This window comes from Xyrauchen texanus, chromosome 18 (genome assembly GCF_025860055.1).
Source record: "Xyrauchen texanus isolate HMW12.3.18 chromosome 18, RBS_HiC_50CHRs, whole genome shotgun sequence".
NCBI classification, from domain to species: Eukaryota; Metazoa; Chordata; class Actinopteri; order Cypriniformes; family Catostomidae; genus Xyrauchen; species Xyrauchen texanus.
In genome coordinates this window covers 17,245,301-17,263,248 of record NC_068293.1, presented here as the reverse complement: position 1 = coordinate 17,263,248, position 17,948 = coordinate 17,245,301, and the positions used below count along the sequence as shown (strand labels likewise).

Below are 17,948 nucleotides of genomic sequence, written 5' to 3'. Positions count from 1 at the left end.
GACACAGTAAAGAAAAAATATTGAATAAATACCGCTTAAAACTGTTATTTCAAACCATAATAATAAGTTGCAATTAATTATTTTTAATCAGTTTAATGCATACTTGGTGAATGGAAGCATCGATTTCTTTCAAGAAACTTAGGAGTATATATTATATGTATAATATAATTTACATAAAGTAACTTAATTTTTTGAGTAGCTTTTCAACAAACTACTATTTCTCAGTATTTCTACTTCTACTCAAGATAATTATTTATTCAGTAGCATTACTTTTACTTAAGTAAAAATAAAATATAAAAATAAATCAGTACTCTTTCCACTACTGCTATCAAGAAATTGTTGTGTAAAGTGTTCCATAGACAAGTAAAAACTGTATGATGTAGAGGATCTTACATCCATTTTTCTATGAACATTTTGGATAATGATACGATAATTGTGTTTTAGTGAGGTTTTTGCAGTATGAGTATTTGTATGACTTTAAAAGGATAGTTCATCCAAAAATTAAAATTTTCATAACTTACTCACCCTCATGCCATCCCAGATATATTTAACTTTTTTTCTTCAGCAGAACACAAACAAAGGTTTTTAGAATAATATTTTAGCTCTGTAGGTCCATATAATGCAAGTGGATGGTGATTAGCAATTTAAAGCTCCAAAAGGCACAGACAATCATATTAACAGTAATTAATGTATTTCCCTGTTGTCCGCCCTGAGTCTCACTGTCCGTGTGTAAACTTCACTTCCCGTCTTTCCCGGCGCTGTCACAGCTTTATTGTCCGGCACCTGTTCCTCATTTTGTTATCACCGTGTCTGTCCATTTAAACCCCGCTGTTTTCTCCTTCCCCTGTCGATCGTTGATGTTCCATGTCTCCCCTCATGTATTGTTTGACTCGCGCTTCGTGTTCCCAGCCTGCCTGCCTGTCTGTCAGCCCGTTCATGGTTACCCCGTTCTCTGTCCGTCCAAGGTTACCCTGTCGTTCTCCGCCCTCCGTTTCCTCTTGTATTTAGTTTGCCTTTTTCCCATCGAGGACTTTCTTTGTTCCTGTGTTTTGTTTGTTCAGTTCTTTGTTTCAATAAAGCCCGCATTTGGATCCACACCCGTCTGTCTTCTTCTACTTCCACTAGTCATTACAGAACGATCGACCCAAAAATGGATCCAGCGGCATTACGTGCAAGTTACCAGCTCCTCTGTTTGAAGCAAGAAGACCGCCCAATAGAGGACCACGTTCGCGACTTTCTCCATCTGGCGAACTTTACAGACTTCCCGGACTCAGCATTGGTGGTCTTCTTCAGGGACAACTTGAACCCCTCGCTGAGGGAGCGGTTGCCACAGGCAACGCACAGCTGGACTCTGCGACTTCCTGGAGGCGACCCTACTAGTGTGCGGCTCACCGCTCACTGTGGGAGTCGCTGAGGAGGTTCCTACCTCACCACCCACAGTGGAGACCCCTCAGCCATCCCTGGAGCTCCCTGTCACACCAGCCCCACCTGTCAGCGAGCAACCCCCCATGCCAGTTGCTTCCCTTGAACCTGCATGGTCAACTTCATCCGACCAGAGGAGGAAGAGAAGACAAGCTTCCGCCTCAGAGCCCACGCCTGCCCCGGTCTTCGAGCCAGAGCCCACGCCTGCCCCGGTCTGCGAGCCACAGCCCACGCCTGCCCCAGTGGAGACCCCTCAGCCATCCCTGGAGCTCTGTGTCACACCAGCCCCACCTGTCAACGAGCAACCCCCCACGCCAGTTGCTTCCCTTGAACCTGCATGGTCAACTTCGTCCGACCAGAGGAGGAAGAGAAGACGGGCTTCCGCCTCAGAGCCCACGCCTGCCCCGGTCTTCGAGCCAGAGCCCACACCAGCCCCGGTCTGCGAGTCAGAGCCCACGCCTGCCCCGGTCTGCGAGCCAGAGCCCACGCCTGCCCCGGTCTGCGAGCCAGAGCCCACGCCTGCCCCGGTCTGCGAGCCTGAGCCCTCGTCAGCCACAGTCAGCGAGCCTGAGCCCTCGTCAGCCACGGTCAACGAGCCTGAGCCCTCGTCAGCCACGGTCAGCGAGCCTGAGCCCTTAGCCCCCGATGTCCCTGAGCCAGCGCCTGTAGCCTCGACCTTCCCTGAGCCAGCGCCAGTAGCCTCGACCGTCCAAGAGCCAGCGCCAGTAGCCTCGACCGTCCAAGAGCCAGCGCCAGTAGCCATGACCGTCCAAGAGGCCCCGCCTCTCAAGTCTCTCGAGCCTCCCAGGGCTCCTCCTATCGAGTCTTCCAGGGCTCCTCCCCTGGAGTCTTCCAGGGCTCCTCCCCTTGAGTCTTCCAGAGCTCCTCCTCTCGAGCCTCCCAGGGCTCCGCCACTCAAGTCTTCCAGGGCTCCTCCTCCCGAGCCTCCTAGGGCTCCGCCTCTCAGTCTCTCGAGTCTTCCAGGGCTCCTCCTCCCGAGCCTCCCAGGGCTCCGCCTCTCAAGTCTCTCAAGCCTTCCAGGGCTCCTCCTCTCGAGCCTCCTAGGGCTCCATCTCTCGACTCTTCCAGGGCTCCTCCTCCCAGGCCTCCTAGGGCTCCGTCTCTCGAGTCTTCCAGGGCTCCTCCTCCCGGGCCTCCTAGGGCTCCGCCTCTCCAGTCTCTCGAGTCTTCCAGGGCTCTGCCTCTCAAGTCTCTCGAGCCTTCCAGGGCTCCGCCTCTCAAGCCTCTCGAGCCTTCCAGGGCTCCGCCTCTCAAGCCTCCCAGGGCTCCGCCTCTCAAGTCTCTCGAGCCTCCCAGGGCTCCTCTCGAGCCTCCCAGGGCTCCGCCTCTCGAGCCATCCAGGGCTCCGCCTCTCAAGCCTATCGAGCCTTCCAGGGCTCCGCCTCTCAAGCCTCTCGAGCCTTCCAGGGCTCCGCCTCTCAAGTCTCTCGCGCCTCCTAGGGCTCCTCCTCTCGAGCCTTCCAGGGCTCCGCCTCCCAAGTCTCTCGAGGCTTCCAGGACTCCGCCTCCCAAGTCTCTCGAGCCTCCTACGGCTCCGCCTCCTATGGCTCAGCCTCCTACGGCTCCGCCTCCCGAGCCTCCCACGGCTCCGCCTCCTACGGTTCAGCCTCCCGCGGCTCCGCCTCCCGAGCCTCCCATGGCTCCACCTCCTACGGCTCAGCCTCTTGCAGCTCCACCTCCCGAGCCTCCCACGGCACCGCCTCCAGAGCCTCCTAAGGCCTCGCCTCTAGAGGCCCCTATGTCACCACCTTCCTCAGCTCCGCCTCCGAAGCCTTCCAGCTCACCGCCTTAAGAGCCTCCTACGGCGCCACCTCCCTTGGCTCCGCCGTTAGAGCCACCCTCGGCTCCGCCTCCAGAGCTTCCCTCAGCCTCTCCTCTGGCGCCCGTCCCGGCTCCACCTCTGAAGCCTCCCTCATCCTTGCCTCCTGAGCCATCCTCGGCGTCGCCCCCTGAGCAGTCCTTGGCGCCGCCTCACAAGTCTTCTACGGCTCCGCCTTCGAAGTCCTCCTTAGCCCCGCCTACCACGGCTCCACCTCCTGTGCCCCCCTCGGCTCCGCTTCCTGGGCCTGCTCCGCCTCCTGAGCCTCCCTCGGCTCCGCCTCCTGAGCCTCCCTCGGCTCCGCCTCCTGAGCCTCCCACGGCCCTGCCTACGCTTCCTTTGGCACCGCCTCCCAAGTCTTCTACGGCTCCGCCTCCGAAGTCCTCCTTGTCTCCGCCTCACACGGCTCCGCCACCTCCCAGGTGTCCTGTACCGGCCCCTGCCCAGAGGCCAGCTCCCAGGCCACCCAAACCAGCTCCTACCCCATGGCCCGCTCCCAGACCTCCTAATCTGGTGCTCGCCTTGTGGCCAGCTCCCGAGCCCCCCAGGCCTATCCCTGTCCTGTGGCCACCTCCCAGACCTCCTAAACCTGTTCCTACCCAGTGGAGGCTCCCCAGGCCACTTGACCCTGGCCCTGTCTCACACCCCCATAGACTGCTTGCCTGCCCACTCAGCCTCCCCAGTCTGCCTGCCTGCCCTCTTGGCCTTCCTGGTCTGCCTATCTGCCCTTTGTACCTCCATGGCCTGTTTCTATGCCCCTTGTGCCCCCGTGGTCTGTCTCTGTGCCCCTTGTTTCCCCCCTGGTCTGTCTGTTCTCTCCCGAGTCTACCCCCCTCTCTCCTGGGTTCTTCAGTCTTTTTTATTTTTTTGTTGTTTGTGTTAGGACCATCTGGTATCCGGTCCTTTTGAGGGGGGATTATGTCACGGTCTCGTGTCGTCCGCACCATGTTTCGTGTCATCCGCACCGTGTTTTCTGTTTCACCCAGCACTGATCCTGTTCTATGTCACGTTTTCCCTGTTGTCCACCCTGAGTCTCACTGTCCGTGTGTAAACTTCACTTCCCGTCTTTCCCGGCGCTGTCACAGCTTTATTGTCCGCACCTGTTCATCATTTTGTTATCACCGTGTCTGTCCATTTAAACCCCACTGTTTTCTCCTTCCCCTGTCGATCGTTGATGTTCCATGTCTCCCCTCATGTATTGTTTGACTCGTGCTTCGTGTTCCCAGCCTGCCTGCCTGTCTGTCAGCCCGTTCATGGTTACCCCGTTCACTGTCCGTCCAAGGTTACCCTGTCGTTCTCCGCCCTCCGTTTCCTCTTGTATTTAGTTTGCCTTTTTCCCATCGAGGACTTTCTTTTGCTCCTGTGTTTTGTTTATTCAGTTCTTTGTTTCAATAAAGCCCGCATTTGGATCCACACACCTGTCTGCCTTCTTCTACTTCCACTAGTCATTACAGATACAATCGCTTTGGGTGAGAAACAGATCGTCATGTTACTGTTGTAACCTCCGTTCCCCAAGGGAGGGAACGAGAGGTTGTGTCGAATGAAGTGACACAAGGGGTCTTCCTGGGATGCCAAACGTACCTCTGAATTTGGGAAAAGGCCAAAGTCAAGTTGGCAGACAGAATTTGCTTGCCCTGCCCCAGATACACGGGTATAAAAGGAAGTGGGGCAGCAAGTGTCAGTCAGGATTTTGCACTGAGGAACCGAAAATAACAGTGGTAGGTCTAGTGCTGCGGCAGTTGGGACACAACGTCTCATTCCCTCCCTCGGGGAATGGAGGTTACCAACAGTAACCATGACGTTCCCCATCTGTCACTCACTCGATGTTGCGGTCTTATATGCATCAACCCGAGAGCACGGCCACGGCTGAGGATGCCATATGCCCAGGGGCCTCTGGAATTGTTTTAGAGGAACCACTGTGCTGGGCTCGAAGAGAGTGAGGTACCTGAGCACTGACTGAGCGCGCTCGTTGGTGAGGCACGCTGTTGTTGAGACTGAGTCTAACTCCATGCCGAGAAAAGAGATGCTCTGAACTGGGGCAAGCTTGCTCTTTTCCCAGTTGACCTGAAGCCCTAGACGGCTGAGGTGCCTGAGCACCTGGTCCCTGTGAGCACTTAGTAACTCTCGAGAGTGAGCCAGGAAGAGCCAGTCATCGAGGTAGTTGAGTATGCGGATGCCCACTTCCCTTAGCGGGGCAAGAGCTGCCTCTGCGACCTTCGTGAAGATACGAGGGGACAGGGACAGGCCCAAGGGGAGGACCTTGTACTGATACGCCTGGCCGTCGAACACAAACCGTAGGGAGAGTTGGTCTCGAGGCAAGATGGAGGTGTGGAAGTACGTGTTCTTCAGGTCTAACGCTGCGAACCAATCTAGCTGTCGAACGGAGGTATGAATGTGTTTCTGCGTGAGCATTTTGTACAGGAGTCTGTGCAAAGTAAAGCCCGTAAAGTGCTGGCTTTTTGGCTCCACCGGAGGCTCCACTGAGGAAGAGGTCCCAGCAGTCTTCTCCATGATTGTGAATTCAACTGAACCAGACTGAAAGACCGTTTAAAGGCTCAGGAACCCTTTGCAGGTGTTTAGCTGATTAGAGTGTGACACTTTGAGCCTACAATACTGAACCTTTTCACAATATTCTAATTTTCTGAGATTCTGAATTTGGGGTTTTCATAAGCTGTAAGACATAATCATCAAAATTATATCAAATAAAGGCTTGAAATATCTTACTTTGCTTGTAATGAGTCTATATAATATATTAGTTTCACCTTTTAAGTTGAATTACTGAAATTAATGAACTTTTGCATGATATTCTAATTTTTCGAGTTTCACCTGTATATAAGTCTTTCTCACTATAGTTGTTTACTTCTGGTCGCTCTCTGATGCCTCTCCACAAAGGGACTCGGTTCCCTCCGCCTCTCGCTTTCGGTTGTATGGCATCAGGTCTCACATGAACATGCCAACGTGCTTACGTCATGTGAGTGGCAGAGGGAACTGAGTCCCATAAGAGTTGCGTGCATCTCACAGACTCGCACAGGTGTTGTGGTTCATTCATTAATGAGAGAGAAGTAACTGTTTTTTAGCACATCTGTACTATTTGTGATCACATTATTCAGTGAAAGTGGAGAAATTTATAAAAGCTAAATTCTTAAAAAAGAACTTTTTTAAGCACTTAAAGCACCTTGTGTGAACCCTGTAAACAGTGCAGAAAAATGCAGTTGGGATAAGAACAAGCAATATAAGAGATTATGATGTTTGACGGATCATTTTGTTTACGATTGCATAGACAGAAAAACATTTGTTTCCACAGCATGAAAGCCTGATGAATTTTAATGTTGTTGTGTTTATGTCTTTATTCATCCCACATGTTTTACTTACAGTATTCCATTTATTGCTCAAGTCAATTGTTTACAAGTCCAAGTCGAGTCGTGAGTCAATCTTTTGCGGCTTAAGTGCGACTCAAGTCTGAGTCACAAACTCGAGTTTGTTGTACACCCTTGACGCCGGTTCTGCTGATATAGACCTGACAGAAGGTATACTGTAGCACAAGTCACAGAACATTTGAATGATGGTTATGAGAGGAACGTGTCACAGCACACCCTGCTGCGCATGGGGCTGCCTTTGATATCAAAGACCTTTTGACTTGCCTTACAATACAGCTTTTCTCCAAAGGTCTCATTCCACACAGAGATGTAACCTGTATTGCTAATCGTATTTATTGAAGAAAACTATCCATTGGGTAGATGCATTTCACACTTACATAATTTTGTTTGGCAACCCGGAAAAGAGCCATTAACAACACAAGGCGCTTGCTGATCAAAGATAAGAAGTGTGAAAGTAGGGTCAAGATCAATACATTATTTCTACATCACTGGTGTCATCCGGTGCTAGATCAGCCACTAATTTAAATTTGTGCTGGAGCTCAATGATGCTACCATTAATTCCTGATAAGAAAGGACTGTTGTAATGGCGTCCTTAATCTTTGACTGATGCTTCTCAATGATCAATAACCTTTTTCTCTTTATTCCCCTTTATTCTTGTTTTTTGCTTAAGAGCAGATTGATCGTTCCGAGTTCTGAGGTGTTTATATCACTCCTCACACTTCTCATTATTGTTACAATTAGGATGTCTTCTGGTACTGAAGCGATGGAGGGGAAAATTAAATCCACTGACTCCCTACCATTCTCATCTACTCCTGGATGTTCAGTAAAGTAGTCTTTGATGACAACTTATTGTGGTCAAGTGTTCAGAAAGCATCTCAAACAAATGGATTAAGTGAGCACTGGCTGGGGAGAGAGGAATGTGAGTGTATAAATACGCATATGTGTGTATGTGTGTGTGTGTGTGTGTGTGTGTGTGTGTGTGTGTGTGTGTGTGAGAGAGAGAGAGAAAGAGAGAGAGAAGGACACTCAGAGAGAAAGCGTGAGAACGGAGAGCGTGGGGGGTGTTTGAGTTGCTGCTTGTGCCGGTGAGGAGGATATAATCAGAGTGTTGCTTCCTCATGAATTATTAAGAAGCCCCCAGCCTCTTTTAGCTTGAGTCATAATGCTGCATTTTCATCTGTGGCTGTAAAGCATAGAGGAGGGTTGTTGTTTTTTCCCCCTTTTTTTAAAAGGTGTATTACTGCTGGTGAGCAGTACTCCATGTGCTGAACAAGTGCTCAGATGAGTAGTCTGAGCCTAATACCAGGAGCAGCAGCACTACAGAGCTGGAACTGAGACAGAGGCAGTCACCTCAACTACAAGCGACAGCAACAGCCACACACACACATACACTCTCTCTCTCACCGTGCCTGCTTTTTTCCCTTCCTTTTTTTTCTAGAGTTGAGATCTTGTTCATCGGAGCGCAGGCAGAGGTACGAGTGAGTGGATTAAGGGCTGAAAGCTGCTATCCAAGCATCCCAAACGCAGACCTGGCTGCCCACATGCCGATCGAATTTGTTTGCAAAATCAAATTTGCAGAGGAGGATGAGAAGCAAAAAGGCAACCAGGATGGGGACAAGGAGAGCCTGATTGAGGAGAGCTGCAGTCCACCAGCCAAGGACCTGGCCGGCTTTGCCAATGCCTGCTCGCTCCATGGAATTAACCATATATTTGTCTCAGGCCGGCTGGGAATCAGACAGACGCTCTGGGCTCTGGTATTCTTGGTGTCCCTGGCACTTTTTCTTTACCAGGCGGCAAAGTGTGCCATCTCCTACCTGGAGCATCCTCATGTCACAGCGCTAAACGAGGAGGCCACCCCGGAAATGGTGTTCCCTGCCGTTACCATCTGCAACATCAACCGCTTCCGCTTTTCCGCTCTTACCGATGCCGACATCTACCACCTGGCAAACCTGACTGGCTTGCCCCCCAAAAATAAGGATGGCCACAAGCCAACTGATTTGGAGTATCCGGCACCAGACATGCAGGACATCTTCAACCGAACAGGTCATCAGCTGGAAGAGATGCTGAAGAGCTGCAACTTCAGTGGGCAAAACTGCTCAGCTGAAGATTTCTCTGTGGTAAGTTTCAGTAAAGTTTTTTAAAGCCTTTGAAAATTGCCAGAGCTTTGTTATGACTTCACTCTTAATTTAAGAAGGATCACTTCAGAGGCAGAGGACTAGTGAAAATTGTGAGAGAAAAAGACAACTCTATTGTAAACACTTTAATTATTTCAAAGAAGTTTGAGAGAAAGGTGATACTTAAAACCGCAGCAACAACACAGACAGTGGGTGTTTATATTGATGTATTATTTGTTTGAGTTGTTAAAGTTTAACTACAGTTTTTTAAGGGATTGTTCAACCAAAACATAATTTACTCACCCCTTGTAACAAACAAGTTTGACATTATTTTCTCAGTGGAACGGAAGATGCTAGGCATAATGTTAGCCTCATCCACTGTTTAATGAAACAATGAAAGTGAATAGTGACTGAGACTAAGTAATATGCCTGGCTAATTTTTTGTTCCACTGAAGAGAGTGTGTCATACAGATTTGGAATGACATAAAGAATAGTAAATAGTAACATACGTTTTTTTTACAATCACGGTAAGGACTGCCTTATGGTGAGAAAATATTCTGTTTTTAGTTGAAATAGAGATGTCTGCAAGTGTTGCAAATACAAGAGAATGAAGGGTCTGCCAGCAATGAGGTGGATAGATATGCTCCATTCTCGTTTCCCCTGGATGCTGTGGTGACTATTAATTTGGACATAGTTTTGAAAATAGGACACAGACCAGACTCTGAATTCTCATTGTGTTAACAGGAGTGGTCCTGTTTCCCTGTGCTCATGATTGCTCATATTGTATCAACAGCTGCAGGGGCTTTTACTGTTCTTCCCATGGGAGAAGAGCAGGGTGCATTTTTATATTTACTTTTTCAAGAGATCTGTTGTTTTAAACTGCCACAAGTATCAGCACTGAAAGAGTGCATGGCAACATTATTGCTTTTTATAAAACTCCATCATAGTCTTTCTCTCTCTCTAGCACTGCGGTCTCTCTTACTTGTTATGCCTCCTGTGTCAGGAGTTGTTTCCTTCAGAGTTGTATTTCAATCCTGTCGCTGTTGAAATATAAAAAAATTTAGAGTCTGACATACATGATTTTTGCATTAACTAGATTGGTTAAAACTAAATTTCCTTAAGCCAACCAAATCCATTCTGCAAGATCTTATATGTGTTTATCATGCCATATTTATTAAAGCTATGTGTACTGATGGATGAAGGGATATTGTTTTGGTAATGACTAAGCCCATTTGTCAAGTCTTACAGTTATAGCATGGGTTGGACATAGACTTCCTAGGAGATGGGTAAATCATCTGCCTGATCAGTATGATTACATAAGTTCTCATTTGATGTACCATAGAAACAAAAGAGCACAGCTTTAGTCTTAACTAACCAGATAATTATCTTGCAGGTTGATGTATATTTGATCTTCGGTAACATTCATATGATACAAGAAATTAGAATTGACATTAGAAGCTCTACCTCAGCTTCTCTCTTTCTCCCCCACTCTCGTTCACTCTCTTTCAACCATTCTTTTTGGTCTCTCTCTGTGTTGGTCATGGCAGGGAAAAGGTTATGCTTTTGAAGAATGATAAAGGCAAAACTGAGGATAAAACAGACAGTAATAGATGTGACAGGTAAATTTTGAGTTATTTGGAGTTATTTGCTTAGCCGTGGAATTTTAACATTTAAGAATTGAAAAAAAGAAAACAGTCAGTCACTGCCAACATCTGGTGTGGCACCAGTTATCACCATCAAATATCAATAAGGAGTTGTTTCAGAAGACCTGGGATGGGCTGTCCTTTTTCAGGACAAGCTAAAAAGCATGGGCCCCTTTCAATCTGCCAAAGGACTTCTTTATGGCTTAATCTGCTTGGAAAGTTCGCTGTTCCACTGTTCTCTCCCATCAGCACTGTGATCTGTGTCTGAAATGCTGTCAGTTAGATTGGTTACAGACATCTTGTTGTCTCCATGCATGAAGAGATGGTTCCTCTGTCCCACAGGCCACTTAACCCATGCAGGCGGGAAACGTGGACCAATTTTGAGAACCATCTCATAGCATTTCCAGGGCAATTAGATTTTAGATGTAAGAGTAATCAGGATCACGGTGACTAGCCCAGAAGCCTTGTACTAACAACAATCTGACTGATATTTTTAGCATTAAGTGTGATAGATGACCTTAGCTGTGCTGGCTGGCATCTGGGTGCTTGTGGATCACTAGCTTGAGGGAAAATAGCACACAGCACACTCATATCTAGCCTACTCCAGATGCTGTGTTTGTTTAATGACTACATGAGTAGGGACATTTTTATATTTTCTATCAATCACAACCCTGGCATCTAGCCCCAACACTATCAGCAATTGCTCTCGTAATATCAGCTATTTATTTTTCATTCCCACATGACCTAGAGTTCTTCTCTCATTGAGCAATTAATTCACAAACACTGCAACAATAATAATGATCTCAAAAGAATAGAGTTATATTTGAATGTCTGGATCATAGATAATCACACTGTTTTCTTTTCAAAAGAGAGAGAGATAGAGAGAGAAAAACTAAGGTCTGAATGTTGGTTCAAAAGTTTCAAATGTTTTTTCTTTTTTTTTTTTTATATATATAAATGTATTCATGCATTTGTTCACTGATTAATTTTATTGATTATTTGTTCATTGCCTATGTAATGGACAATGCTTTGGCAATACTGTACAAGTCATGCCAATAAAGCTCATTTGAATTGAATTGAATTGAGAGAGAGAGAGAGAGAGAGAGAGAGAGAGAGAGAGAGAGAGAGACTTTGACTTTAACAATCACTTTATTCTAAAAAATATATATATAAATTTTTTCATAAATACAATGAAATATCACATTTTAAAACATCACATTACAAAAAAAAAAAAAAAAACCTTTTAAAAAAAAATTACATTTCCATTGTAATCAACATCACAAATACACTGGTTCACACCCCATTTAGATTTAAAAGACCAATTTATAATAAGTGTACTCAATTTTTAATCGTGACCTTATTAAGCCCTTTAGGACTGATTCAACATCACAGGACTCATTACCACTCAGTTTTTCTTTACGTGACATCCAAATAGCCATTTTAACTTGTCCAAGTAAAAAATTCATTAAACCATGGGACTCCTTTTTACTCTTTTTATACTTAGGTCCATATATGAAATACATAGGTGAGCAAACTTCTCCCAAGGTCTGACACCACCCATCTATTGTTGGGAACAACTGTTGTAATCTAGTACAATCTAAAAATAAATGAAAGACAGTTTCTGATATCCCACAGAAGGATACCATGCACTATCCTCCATTGAAGACCTCCAGATCGTTTTTCAATAGGAGGTTTGTACAAGGTCCTCCAGCTGCCCTTAGGGGAAACACCTAATCCAAACACCTCTTGCCATTTAGACTCTTTCATGTTTGTAAGAGCATGAAGATGCAGTATCTTCACACACAATGTGTACAACAACTTTTTCCCTGCATTGCTGAAAACTCCTAACTGAGGTGTCTTAAAAGATAAAATTCCACCCTCAGTTTCTTCCCAGTTTTCAGTCTCAGCTGCAACGTTTAATTCTGGGAAATCACAAATGTTCAGCTCTCCATTATCAGTTTCTAAGGAAAGTCTATAATTCTGTGGCAAAAACTCAACTATCTGAGTCAAAATTTTCGTTGCCACTCGAACTGATCTTATTCCCAAATTTCCAGCAATAGTCTCAGCTGATATCCATTCACCTTTAGGTATTAAGTGTCCAATTGTTGTGATTTTTGCAGCCCATAGACTTTTCCTGAATGAAATGTCTTTGAAAATGTCCAGATTCAATGCAGAGTTGAAAAGCAGCGGTTCTTCTCTCTGCCACAAACTTTGGGCATTGTTTGACTCCCGAGAAATCTTGACAAGTGTCCATGCTTTTAAAACTGATCTATAAAACAATGTTAATCCTCCAAGATCCAACTTGTTTATATCCATCAGGAACAGGTGACGATCTAATCCCATATTCCCTGCTTTCCTCAATAGAGTACATGCTATCCCAGCCCAGCTCACATCCTTCCCATAGAGAAGTCTCTGAGCCACTTTAAGCCTGAAGGTCTTTACTCTGGATCTGATGTCCACTAGGCCTTGTCCTCCTTCCTGTCTGGGTAGAAATAGCACTGGAGCCTTTAGCCAATGCTGTCCTGACCAGAAGAAATCCACCAGACATCTCTGAATTTGTCTCACCAGGTCTTCTGGAGGTTCAAGGATCATCATTCTATGCCAAATGGAAGATGCTATGAGGTTTTTACATATCAGCACCTGTCCCCTATAGGACAGCTGGGGCAGCAACCATTTCCAATGAGACAACCGCACACGTACTTTCTCCAACAGGCCCTCCCAATTTTGTTTTCTGTACTCAGATGTCCCCAAAAAAACTCCCAGATATTTGAAACCTGCCCTTCTCCATTGTAAACCACCAGGAAGTAATGGACTCTTTTCAACTTGGCCACACCACACAGCATCGCTTTTACCCCAGTTAACTTTGGCAGATGATGCCTTTCCATAACACTCTAGAGCATGCTTTACCACATTAACATCTCTATCTCCTCTGATTAAAACCGTTACATCATCCGCATATGCAGATAGTTTAACAGATTCCTGGAATTTTAGAGAATAAATATGCAGACCTGCTAGGTCTTTCCTTAATTTACATAGCAAGGGCTCAATAGTTATACTGTAAAGTTGGCCCGAAAGGGGACAGCCCTGTCTAATTCCCCTCTGAACTTTCACAGAGGTACTTAGGCCACCAGCCATTTTTACCAGCCACCAGCCATTTTTTTGCTTCAGTGTACAATAAACGTATCATTGAAATAAATTGATCACCAAACCCAAAGGCTTTTAGAGCATCAAAGAGAAAAATGTGATCCACCCGATCGAAAGCCTTCTCTTGGTCCAATGATAAAAACCCCACTTCAATCTTATCATCAAAAGCATAGTCATACACATCTCTCACTAAATGTAGATTATCTACAATAGACCTATCCTTAATGCAGTAAGATTGATCTTTATGAATGATTTCATGCAAAACATTATTTAATCTGGTGGCCAAACATTTGAAAATTATTTTGTAATCCGAACACAACACAGCCACAGGTCTCCAGTTCTTTAAGAGTGTTAAATCCCCCTTCTTAGGGAGTAATGTTAGCACTGCACGCTGGAAGCTCTTAGGAAGTATTCTTTCAGTGACACTTTTTTGAAGGACTTCAAAGTAATCATGTCCAATAACAGTCCAGAAAGCCTTATAAAATTCGGCAGTTAGTCCATCTATTCCAGGTGCACGACCTGCAGAGAGTCCCATAACAGCAGCCGTGACTTCTTCATAGGTAAGTTCAGTCTCCATAAAAAGTCTGTGCTCTGGAGTTAAAGCCGGAAGATCATGAAGCAATTAATTTCTACATTGTTCATCTGATTTTTCAGAGGTGTATAAACTTGAATAAAATTCCACAGCCATTTTACGCATCTCCATTTGATCAGAAGTGTCTCGACCATTACAGTCTTTTAAACAATACATCACTTTCTCCTGTCCTTTCTTCCGCTCTAGATTAAAAAAGAAAGAAGTAGGAGCATCCATATCCCTTACTGTTGAAAAACGACTCCTTACAAGAGCTCCCTTCACTCTTTCATTTAAAATTGAGCTCAACATATTAGTCTTTTCAGTCCACAGATCTTTAAAGTTTACAGTGTCATTTGCAATCATACACTGCTCGATACCAATAATTTCCTTTTCCAGACATTCCAAAGATTTTTTTATACAGAATGAAGAATGTGATAAATATTGTTGACAAAAATTCTTTATTTGTACCTTCCCCACCATTGAATGCAATTTTCATAACAACTCTTCTCACTCTTCCAAGACTCCCAAAAAAATTTGAAATTTTCCAAAAAAAAATTATCTTCTAATAATTTTGCATTAAAATGCCAATATTGACTTTTATGCATTCTTTTTAATAAAGTACACTCAATAGTAACGAATTTGTGATCAGACATTGATGTGGGAAAAATATTTGAATTTATAACTCTATTCCTCATATTACGTGACGTATAGAGTCTATCCAACCGTGCAGCAGAAACTATCTCATTTCTAATCTTCACCCATGTATACTGCCGTGTATACAAATTATGCTCTCTCCATACATCAGATAGGTTTAGATTTTTAATCACATTGCTTAAACACAAAGCACTCTGTATATGAGGTTCTTCACCATTCCTATCCTGTGTAAAATCCAAAGTACAATTGAAATCTCCCCCTAAGATAATGAGGTCTCCTTCATTTTGTTGTCTTAAAAAATCTTCTAATTTAGTGAACAAACGTATTCTCTCTACACCTATGTTTGGAGCATAGATATTCACAAAAAGAAAAATAAGATTGTCAATTTCTGCTCTCACGATCAGCAATCTCCCTGGATCAACTTCATTTTTTGACAAAATTTTAACTTTAAAAATAGGGGAGAAAATTACTGCCACTCCAGCACTCAAATTGGACCCATGAATAAGGACTGTCTCTCCCTCCCACCATAGGCCCCAATCAGCCTCATTGCTTTGATCACTGTGAGTCTCTTGTAACAAAACCACTCCTATATCTTTCAAACGAGTAATCTCTGAAAGTAGTCTACTCTTTTTCCTATCTCTCATCCCATTAATATTTAGAGATCCCACCCGCAAGACTTCCATGAGAAAGAGGGAGAGAAGGAAAAAAAGAGTACAGAAAATAAAAGAATTAACATTCATCATTATTATTGCGTTTTTCCCTTGCCTTTCCCCTCGTCATACGTTCTTTCCCTATTTGTTTTCCTTGTCTAATACCAGTTATGTGCTTTTTTAACCGAAACCTCTTCTGCTGTGAGAGCTCTTCAAGGCTATTTGTTTTCCTTGCCCATGTAACAGAGGTTATAAACTTTTCAAGATCCGGAAAAAAATCACTGACTTCTACACCTGTTTTTCCTTTTGATTCACCTAAAAAAAGAGTTGATCTGTTCAAGAGTATATATATCTTTTTCAGCCACTCTTGCAATATCAGATGCATCAGACCACTGCTCTTCATTTCTCAAACTAGCATCAGTACATTGGGACATTCCATCTAACTCATCAGTCATATTTTCTTCAGAAACTCCTGCTGGTGTTTCTTTAAGCAGTCCTTCATCACCTCCCTGAGTTTCACTGTCATCAGTTACATCAGTCACAGTCTCAACAACGCCAACCAACTGCTCACTACCTCCAGCATGTAAATTAACATCACTCACCTCTTCTGAGGCTGCTTTCTCCTGTGTCTCAGTTCTCTGTTCTATATTCTGTTGATATTGGTTTGCATTGTTGTCATCTCCACGCGATGTAGACGGCCGCTGATCGTCTTTATGTGGGCATGTGAAGCGTTTATGTCCTAGGTCACCACATTCAAAGCACTTCAGACTTTCAGTACTTGCGTAAATCATATACGAGTTCTCTCCTTGTTTAACTCGGAACGAAACCTCCAATGTGCGCTCAGGCGAAGCCAAAAACATAAAAACTTGGCGGTGAAAAGAAGTGACATGCTTAAGCGCGATGTTTTTACAGCCTAAAGGAATCATTCTCACTGGACTTGCTATCTTTCCGAATCTTAGCAACTCTTTCGCAATGACTTCATTACTAATAAAAGGTGGAACATTCGAAATCGTGATTTTTGTTGCTGGAGCGGATAGTGGGGTAACCGGAACAAATGTTTCCTTAACCCATATTCCGCTCACAGTCAACTGATTAATCAACATTTCAGATCTCAAAAAAACAACAACCGCTTTGTTCATGCGTGAAGCTGAAACTATATTTTCAAAACCTACTTGCTCCCCTACAACTACAAGCAGATCCTCTATTGTCACGCCGAGCTCTGGTGCCCTGCACCCATTTCGGGGTGATAGATTAGGTGGCGTTTGCCCAGGAATTGACGCCATCTCGGCGTCTAAAATTCCACGGGCACACGATGGAAACGTATCCTTATTTTAACTTAAGTCGAAAAAAACGAGGGGAAAGGAAAAAGAAAAAAGAAAAAACACGAAAAGGAAAAGAAACATATAGGCCTAAGAGAAAATAAGTTTTTTCCTTTCAGTCACTCTCAGAAACACACTCAGTCCTCCTCACCCACACTCCCAACATGCAACATGCAGAGAGAGAGAGAGAGAGAGAGAGAGAGAGAAAATATAAAATGGGATGAGTCTCACTTTGAGATTATTCATGGCTAAATACTGTCTAATTGCTATGCCAATATTTAAGCTAAAAGACCTAATTTCTAACATTCTGCATGACTATAAAACAAAACTAATATGGCTAATTGCTATTCATTCATGCCAAAGCACTTTCTAAGCAATGTTTAGTTTTTGGTCATTGGTTTATGTTGATGTTAACAAACATCTCAATTTTGCCTCAAAGAAGTAAATTACTTATTTGGACAACTTAAAATCACCTTGAAGCATTGTTTTTTCACTAAATTACACAAGCTTGTCCTCTACCTCAAAAGACTGCAACAGATGTAGGTGGTGGCCTATACAACACAGTGACACTTTATAAAACATTAGTTCACAACTTTAGTTGTTTACCAATCAACAACACTTACTCCACTTAATAATCTTGGTTACAGTTAATTTCATGATTATATTCTAATACATTTTTCAAATTAAAAGTTGCTTACGTTAACATTAGTTACTGCATCATGAACAAAAATTAACTAACAATGAACTATTGCATTTTCAACCATCAACATTAGCCAAGATTTTATAAATGTTGGAAAAATAATGTTTACTGTTACTTCATGATACCTAATGCATCTACTTAACAAATAGAACCAAATTGTAAAGTGTTACTCATAATAACATTTTAATTAAAAAGTGTTCATGAAACTTGTTGAAATTCTTGAAATACATTTTATTTATAAATGAATAGCTCTTTATTATATTGCCATTGTAAGAGGTTAACTGGGTACTGTGAACTGGATGTGTGTGTGTGTGTGTGTGTGTGTGTGTGCGTGCGTGCGTGTTCAATTTGCAGCACTGTTTGCTTCCTGTTCCCCTCAACATGGGGTGTAATTTAAACACTCAGCTGTTATTGACTCATGGTAATTACTCACAATAGATATCATAATAAGATGTTTAGATATAATTTAATATAAATAGCTGTGCTTTTCTTTTCCCTTTCAACCTAACTGTCT

At 44.1% G+C, this 17,948-nt stretch overlaps 1 protein-coding gene across 1 annotated transcript in view; it reads left to right on the top strand.

Moving 5' to 3' along the window:
• Positions 1-8,180: 8,180 nt before the first annotated feature.
• The window catches only part of LOC127659014 (acid-sensing ion channel 4-A-like), a 167,336-nt gene continuing 157,568 nt past the window's right edge, over positions 8,181-17,948 (top strand). The window contains exon 1 of the mRNA XM_052148621.1: positions 8,181-8,756. Coding sequence (XP_052004581.1) covers positions 8,181-8,756 — 576 coding nt within the window. The remainder of the gene's footprint in view (positions 8,757-17,948) is intronic.